The following is an 8,883-nucleotide window of genomic DNA, read 5'->3' on the forward strand; positions in this document are numbered from 1 at the left end:
ATGGCTTACTGCCACCCAGATGGAATAAGCACATGGATTATGTATCTTGAGTCAATTTTCTTCTAATTATTTGCCATTTTATTAAATAGTGATCATATGTCTCTGGAGCTCAGTAGAGCTCAAACGTTTAATGTATTGATAGCTTTCTTGCTGATAAAGGCAGCTTTGGACATGTTTAGAAATTCATTGAGGGAAAATGCATGTTGTTTTGATTGTAAGTCCAGATGTTATCCAAAAAACTTTTCACAGAGGTTGTACTATTATTTTAAGCTTTCCAGGTTGCATTTTTATGCAAGTCCTTAATTTAGCATTTACAAGAGGCAGTTGCACTCTACTTTACCCTTTTCTTTAGCGCTCTGGCCCCACCAGCAGTGATCCCTTTTAAAGTAAGGGGGAAGATAGACTGCAGGTTTGTCTTCTGCTAGCTCTCTTCCAGAAATTAGTTCCTTTTCCTCTGCGGGGAAGTTCTTAATGTGTCTGCAATTGGAAGATGCAACCAAGAATGTTGACTTCATGTTCTTTTTACTAAATGCTTTAATAGAAACTGGCTGACAGTATACTCAAGTAAATGGTACCATGAGGATATTGTCCTAAATGTAATCTTTGAGTTGCTTGCCTGTTGTTTTCTTTAACGTAATTCCTCAAAATAGTTTCATTGTTCTGTGGAAAACAGCAGCTTTTGCTTTTGTCTGCCTCAAACTGGGGAAAAAGAATTGAATATGGAAGTAAGATCACAGCAGGAACCTTATATTATCTTCCCCAGAAACTTTTTTTTTTTGCCTAAGGTGACTTAAATTCAGAGCGAACTGTTCACTAGGTGACTTCTTACAAGTGGGATCTGTACCACCTGATTATAAGCTTGAAGAATCTAGAGAAAAATTTACATTTACATAAATAATTTCACAGGGAAATGTTTTAACTCATAAAATCTTGAAGCAAGGGGCTGTTATAATGATCTACTAAATCTGGCTATATAAATTCAGTGATTTGAGCTGCAGAGCTGACTTTATGTACACAGTTTCTTATAAAAGTTATGTAAAAATGAAAATACAGAAAATTAATGTTAACATGTCAAGTGTATTTTTAATAACTTACTGTCTCCCAAAGATCATTAGTTATTCTAGAAGTTTATTTTGTGTGCCAACATAAAACATTCTTGCTGTCCTGTCTGTAATTTGCTACCATTTTTCTAGTTTTGGTCATCTTGTTGACTGTTTGTGTTGAATAAGACTAGTACAGCTGTTGATGTGAACTGCTGCTCCAGCGTTGGAAATTCACCACTACCTACCTTGACGTGACAGTGGCTTTTAAGTGTTCCTCAACAACTACTGATAAATAAAAATTTATGTACCTGACTGGATAAAGCCCTAAGTGACCTGGCTGAATTTCGTAGCTGACCCTGCTTTGAGCAGGATGTCAGGCTGGAAACCTCCCAAGATCCCTTCCAGCCTGGCTTATTCTGATCCTTGTGTGTATATATATGCGTGAGCGTATAAATTTGTGTGTAATATTTATATATAATTTATAAAGATACATTGAGTGATTTCAGATATAGCTATAATAAATTTTCATTCTGTTGGTTTTCTTTGCCCAGTCTGCCACTAAGAAACCTCGGAAGTCTCCAGCAGACAAGGGTCGTTCTGAATCTGGAGCTAGAGGAGCAAGTCGTGGAAGAGCTAATGGCCACCCTCAGCAGAATGGAGAAGGAGACCCTGTCACTTTGTTTGAGGTGGTTAAGCTGGGGAAGAGTGCTATGCAGGTAAAATAACGAAGTGTGTTATCCCTTCATAATTCAGTATATCCTGACTGTAGAAGTTCAGTCTAAGCTATGCTTCTGTAAATAATTGTATTTTTTCATAACCTGTATTGGTCCAATAGACTGTCAGCGTATGGTAAATTAAGGGATAGAATGTGCTTTGGTTGATTTGAGGACTGTCATATACTTCTGAAAGACAAGAGACAGATCAGAGAGTCAAGTATTTCAAATTCTCCATGATTTTGTTTATTACTTCCAATTGAAAATACATGTTGGTATTAAGCAGTCCATTAAAGAATATCCTTTAATAAGTTTTATATGAAGAAAAAATATATGATATTAGTGATGGATCCAAGGCTTTTTTTTGGTTGCTTCTGCTGACAGAAGCACTTTTGAGTACTTTGCACTGCAGCTTGCATTCTTCTTGCTGTCCCCACCAGAGCAGCAGATGAAGGATAAACTAGTAGCGTAGACTTCCTCTGTGTCTGAGGGACAAAGATGGACACATCCTGAAGGCAGATTTTTCATTGTAAAATAAACATCTAAGATAGTTGTAGTGAAGCGCCTCTGGAAGTGTTTCTTACCCCTTTATGTTTTAATCAATTTCAAAGGTCTTGCGGGATTTATTGGGCCAGATGAGTCCCACCTGAAGAACATCTGCAGATGATTGGTGTTGACAGTACTTATATGCTTTTAGTAAGCTACTGTGCTTCAGCTATTGTTTTTGGCACTCAAAGGAGAAACAATGGGCCCAAACCACTATTTGTCCTGTGCAGTGCAAAGCCAACAGTTGTTCCTACTGGAGGATTGTTTATACAAACCTCCTTTACTTTGCTTCAACAAAACAGGGCTCCTGCAGTATCAGTTAGTTTGTTTTGACTGTCGTGCTAACTAACGTAAGAAAATTACAAATTAAGAAAATTAGGGGCCAAGTCCCATTTTCCATATTACTTTTAGTGTAGCTAAAGGCTAAGCCTAATTAACTCCCAAAAGAATCTAGTCTCCCAAATGAGTGAAAGCTGTTGAAAATTCTCTCTATCTCAAATCTGTGGAAGGTCTGAGATACAATTGTAGAGAAGTAATAAACAGGAAGAAAATGAGAGGTTTTATTCTTCGTAGTTGCTGTATTTACAGTTATTCAAGATTGACCCTTCTTTTCTAGTAGGTGAAGACAGAACAAATTTACTCCTAACAGAGCTACAGATTCCTTGTGCCTCTTATTCCTAAGTGTTTTAAGTCAGGGCTTCCAACTTTTCTTGGTTTTCAACACTTCTTCAAATTTCATTTTTGGCAGGATTTGAGGAAACATCTGGAGTCTATTTTCTGGTTTTGCTGTGGTACAAAACATACAATATGCTTTATGTAGTATGTTTGTCTTAGAGTTATTGATATTTGATGAAAACGAATGGGTGATTGGTTTGGTATTTGATGTCTCTGTGTGTGTGGAATTGACTTTGATACATTTCTTATATTTCAAAAGAGATGCCATCAGAAGTCTTCTGCAAATGAAATTCTAAAAAAAAAAAATTGACTACATGTTTGTATTAAGAAGCCTTTGGAATTCAAATACAGAGGAATTCTTTTGAGAAATTTAGTATTTATATGTGAGTATATGGATGGGTGTGTGTCTGTATATTTGTGTATATATATACATGTGCATATAAACATGTGCCCAGCCTACATATTTGAGGAAGAATTAGACAGCATGTTTTAAGTAGTAGAGAAACGATAAGCAAATAGTAAAGGAATAGGCAAGGTTTTTTTGAAGGCCTGGAATGCAAACAGCCATAAATGACCTGAGCCATATTTAGGAGCATCAGTCCTAATTTCAAGAGTAGGTGTCGCTTGTGCATCTTTGAAAATTTTACTGTTGGTAAAAATATATAAAAAAACCCCAAACCCTATAGTGGGAAAGAGGATGCAATTAAAATGTGTTTTAGTATTTTTTAACTTGCACTTCTGGACAATAATCCCATGTGAAACCAAGGTTCTATAAGCGAAACTCAGAAGAGTCCTTCTACATTTATTTGTCCTTAATAGCTTGGGGCTTTGGATGTAACAACTAGGAATGCTTGGCATTTTTGTTTTTCATAGTGTCAATGCAGGTTTTTTGTGACTAATTTTAGCAATTCTGTTGGTATTGCCAATTTTCAGACAAGTGCCATATATTTGTATTTGTCAGAACCTCTCAACATTTTGTTCTTTTCCTGTAATATGATTCTACATTTTTCTATAGCACTCTTAAGTTTGCTTCTGGCAATGAAACCCCAGAAAAAATCAATTAATATATTCCAAGATTACATGGGAATTTTACTTCATATGCTTTCATTTCTGATCTATCTGCTCCTGCTGTTTGCTTTCAGGCTTTATTTTAGTTGTTCGATTTTTCTGGCTTCGTGTTGCCAGCTCATGGAAGTCTGTAGCTGAGTTCAGTTCTCACTCTTTATAAGTTTGTCCTCTATTTTGGTTCTCATAGCAGGATTCATTTACTACTTCTCTTCAGGCTTATTGCTGTTTGGTTCTTCCAGAGAAACAAAGTTAGGTTAGTATTTTGTATTTCAAGTATACATAACTTCAGAACTGTTCTTTGCGTATAAATCTTTGTCTCTGTTATGAAGTGCTAGTTGTGTCAGTGTTAGGTCTCATTTGAACTCTATAGATCAATTTGATACCCACATTACCTTGGTGTTGGATTGTTGTCCCTTTTTTAATGTGCTCTGTAAGCTTTTGTACAGTTCGTTGCTTCAGAAGTTTTTCTGTTGGCAGCTCTGTGAATGAAGTGTGATATGTCCTGCTGTTCATGATTTCTGCAGGTACATTTTGTTAGTCCATTAAGACTGTTCTTAGAGCTTTTTTTTAGGCTCTATGGTTTGTTTTTTTTTTTCTTAGGCAGACATGATGCTCTTCTGCTTTTTGTCATTTGTGTATCTTTTTTTTTTGCCTTGAATCTTTTTATGGATACAGCTGTATCCACTATATTTCCCCACTCCAAACGTCTGTAGGCAGAACGGATGATATCACCATTGGTCATGTGCTGAACTGCCCAAGTTTACACTGACAGGAGTGAAGGACGAGGGTGAACCTCCGCTCCTCCAGCTGGGCCCCCAGCTTAAACCTTCCTAGGTGCTTCTGCCCTAGCATTAAGCTGGCAGCAAAGTAAAGCGCTTGTAATGATCTCACATTTTATTTAGGCCTCAGTCTGAAAATTTCTCATAAGTAAATTATGACGAATATACAAAGTTTGTACTTCTGTGTTGGTCAAACCAAGTATAGAAGTGTTCTGCATTCTGGTGTGCAAAGGGGATTTGTGCCTCCCCTAGAACATTAGAGAGAATCATCAGTAACCATAAGAGGTGTTCCAATACCAAAACATGAACAGATCTTTGCCTCAATTACCCTGTAGTATTATCTGTATTACCAGTTACCCCTAGTTGATGTTAGGAGTTCACTACAGATTAGATGCTGATTTTGAAAAAAAAAAAAAATAATATTTGACCCCTCTGCTTATGCTCAGCTAATAAAAGTAATCTTGGTGTCGGTTAGACACCGTTCAGAGTAAATATGGCTCCATTATATGCCAACAAGCGTTTTAGGATATCTATCTGAAGAGAGCTTTCTAGTATGTTGAAATGGAATTTTTCATTGTGTCACCAGTTCTTCTTTGTGTCTTCAGAAATCAAGAATGTATGTGGCTCCTCACTGTTCTTGTCTGCACACCTTGGCACGCATGGATTTGAGCCTTTGAGGTTCCATCTGGGTTTGAGTAAAGCTGTATTTGTAGTACTGCTTACCCTGTCATGAGAAGAAGTTTTCTTTTTCTTATGTTTCAGTTCCTTGGATTTTTGTTGTCTTTCCACCTACTGGGCTCATGCTGGCAATCTGTGACTCTCTTTCACACTACTACACTGGCTAGAAAGTTTGTGTGTCAGAGCAGGAAGATCATGAGACCTTTTTTTCCCTTCAGTTGCCTGTCTGAAAGGATTAAAAATCTTTCATTAATATTAATTTCTGAAATGTTAACAATATTTTCAATATTATACTGATTTTCAGTGTTTATCCACATGTCCGTTGCAGACTGAGGTTAAAAATTAGTACATGCAAAAATAAAGGGTATGCATCCATTGTAATGACACGTTTGAGCTGTTGGAAATAATATGATAGAGGTAAAGGAAACACTCTGTCCACTTTCAGCAGTGCTCTTTTTTTGTTCTTTATGTATTAGCTTATTACCGGCATGGTTGCCACTTCCTTTTGTCATAATGTATCAGGTTAGGATGACGTCTAGTCATCAGCATCTGTATCTGAAATTATTTTCTAATATAAATTCCTAGTCTCCGGTATCTTTTTTTATCACTTTGAGATTTGATGATCTGCACAAGAGATGCAAGATAGTCACTTCTTCCAAAAGACCTCATATGTCTTTATGCATCTTGTTAATATGGCATATCCTATGTAATTTTAGTATTTTTTGTATTTTCATAGCATTTAGGGTGGAAACAGACCATTATGGTCTGTATACCACCTCCCTGCGTAGCTCAGACCGTGGAATTGCACCCATTCCTTTATTAAGCCAACAGCTTCTTTTACAACCCTCATTTTTCTATAGTAATAGTAATATTAGTTTCAGTTAATTAGAAGAAGGGTGGGCCAACCTTAGCAACTGTAGCGGTAGAGCCAGACTTTTGAACATCATCGTTCCCCCTCGGGTCTCGCCGCAATACCTGCTCCCCTGTCTTTGCAGTCACAGGTGTCTTGGCTGCTGCCACAGGGGGCTGGGCTGGTGAATGCAAAGCAGGAGGTGGCACTGGCCTTGGAGAAGGCATCTGGTGCCCCCCCAGAGATCAAGGCTGCTCCTTGGGGTGGCTTCTCACATGGAAGGAGGTAGATAGTAGAGCAAGCCCCAGTGACTGCACAGCTTTATCAGCTGGCTCCTAATGCGTTATTTGCTTTGCTTGCTTCTCTCAACTCTCTCAGTTATTTTAATCACATAATGGTTATGCAATATAGATAATACCAATGTTGCTTAGTCCTTCCAGTGGTTCTGGTTAGGAAGAATTGTTATGTGCCTGCTTTAATCTTGCATAAACTGAGGCTGCTGTTGAACAGATTGGGCCTGCCTTCCCCCACACCTACAGCTGATGTTTTTTACACCTTTCTTGTGTGTTTTGTAGTCACAGCAAGAAATAGATTTTGTTACAACCTAACACTAGATTTTTTTCATCTGATTCAGCTCACCTCTGAAAACAGACACCACATTCACCCTGAGCTTCAAACAGTCAGAGGTAGGGAGAATTTCCAAAATACATGTTTGCCTTCCTATTATCCTTCTTAACTACCATTGTCAGAGACCAGATATTGGACTTCTGGTACGATCCAGTTGCAGCTGCTCTGATGTTTTTAAGCTCAAGTATATGTGTATAGAAGCATGTACATAAAGTACAGTTCCTCCTAAATAAGGTAGATATGGTGATGGTTTTGCTGTTAATGTGAACACCCATGCCAGTAGTGCAGTGTGTAAAAACATATATACCTGAAAATACCCATTATGGTTAAAGCCAGAGAAGTATTTTGCTTTCTATAGTGTCATCATTTTTGAAGTATCTGGCGTGATCTGTTAACTCTTTACAAATTGCGCTAGCAAAGGAACTTGAATCATGTTTTTAATAAATTGCTGGGTCTCTCTTATTGGAATAACTGATTTTGTTTCTGCACTCCTGTAAGGATTTTTTTATTCTCATGTTCAATGTATATGAGTAGTTTTGATGCTTTGTAGCATCTCAGAACCATTCATGCCCATGATTGGCCCAGCTTAAACAGACACAGCCCCTTGGAAATTGTGTGACATCTCAACTGTGAGAGATTAGCACCTACAGAAAGTCTGTACCATAGTAGGAAATCTGCTTGGTATGAGGCTGCTGAGTGGTCCACCTGCCATTTCTGAAGACTCAGGTGGGGAAATGCAGCTCTGAGCAGTGCGGATCTGCTGTGACAGGAGTGCTTGTCCTCAGTAGTTCCTGTGATTTCAATCCATTTGCAAGAATAATTTCTCCAGTGCCTTTTAGGCACGTAAGTGTAATGCCAGTTAAATTGTGCCATTCTAATACTCTCATAAGATAACTAAATATTTTTATCTTTCAGTAGTGCTTTTTTTCCCCAAATAATTCCATATAATGCGTTACACTGATTTCCCCACATAATGATATTTAATGTCCATTCTACTGCATAGAAATATGTATTTATAGGAAATGCCAAACACAGATATCTTGGTATGGAGCATATGAATCCCTTATTTTTATTTGGAATAAATACTTCTAGGACTGTGTTCCTTCCCTCTCTGTGCTTTAGGAAAACAAAAAAATTTTATAGGTAGATACTGCATAAAGCAGGTTTTCCCATCTTTGCTTATGATGAAAATGGAAGGAACAGGTACTGGTACATTAAAGTACGATTTTTTGAAAAGAATCATTTGGCCTTTTCAGAAAGTGCTTGCAGAGTGTGAACTCTTTTAGTAATTAAAAATGACCATCTTTAGAGGGAAAAGAATAAACTGCAGCATTAGAGTCCCTTGGGAGACAGTACTGAAGTGCAAAGGGGCCCAGGAAGGCTGGGCATTCCTCAAGGAAGAAGTCTTAAAGGCACAGGAGCAGGCTTATCCCCATGTGCCTTAAGACAAATCGACGGGCAAGACGACCGGCCCGGCTGAACAGAGGTCTACTACTGAGACTCAGGAAAAAAAGGAGAACTTACCAGCTCTGGAAGAAGGGGCAGGCAACCCAAGAAGAGTACAGGGATCTTTTCAGGTCATGCAGAGGGGAAATTAGAAAGGCAAAAGCCCAACTAGAACTCAACCTGGCCACTGTTGTAAGAGATAAGAAGAAAAGTTTTTATAAATACATTAACAGCAAAAAGAGAGCCAGGGAGAACCTCCATCCTCTAGTGGATGCAAGGGGGAACAATGCCACTAAGGATGAGGAAAAGGCTGAGATACTTAATGCCTTCTTTGCCTCAGTCTTTAATGGCCTGACGAGTTATCCCCAGGGTACTCAGCCCCCCAAGCTGGAAGACAGGGATGGTGAGTGGAATAAACCCCCCATAATCCAGGAGGAAGCAGTTTTTGACCTGCTATG

The 8,883-nt window shown here is 38.2% G+C and overlaps 1 protein-coding gene across 1 annotated transcript in view; it reads left to right on the top strand.

Moving 5' to 3' along the window:
- Nucleotides 1-8,883, top strand: part of LOC104121794 (cohesin subunit SA-1) — a 111,928-nt gene that overhangs the window by 47,396 nt on the left and 55,649 nt on the right. The window contains exon 5 of the mRNA XM_035889469.1: nucleotides 1,595-1,759. Within this exon, the coding sequence (XP_035745362.1) occupies nucleotides 1,595-1,759 (165 nt within the window). The remainder of the gene's footprint in view (nucleotides 1-1,594; nucleotides 1,760-8,883) is intronic.

This window comes from Egretta garzetta, unplaced genomic scaffold (assembly GCF_000687185.1).
Source record: "Egretta garzetta isolate BGI_Z169 unplaced genomic scaffold, ASM68718v1 scaffold1292, whole genome shotgun sequence".
Lineage (NCBI taxonomy): Eukaryota > Metazoa > Chordata > Aves > Pelecaniformes > Ardeidae > Egretta > Egretta garzetta.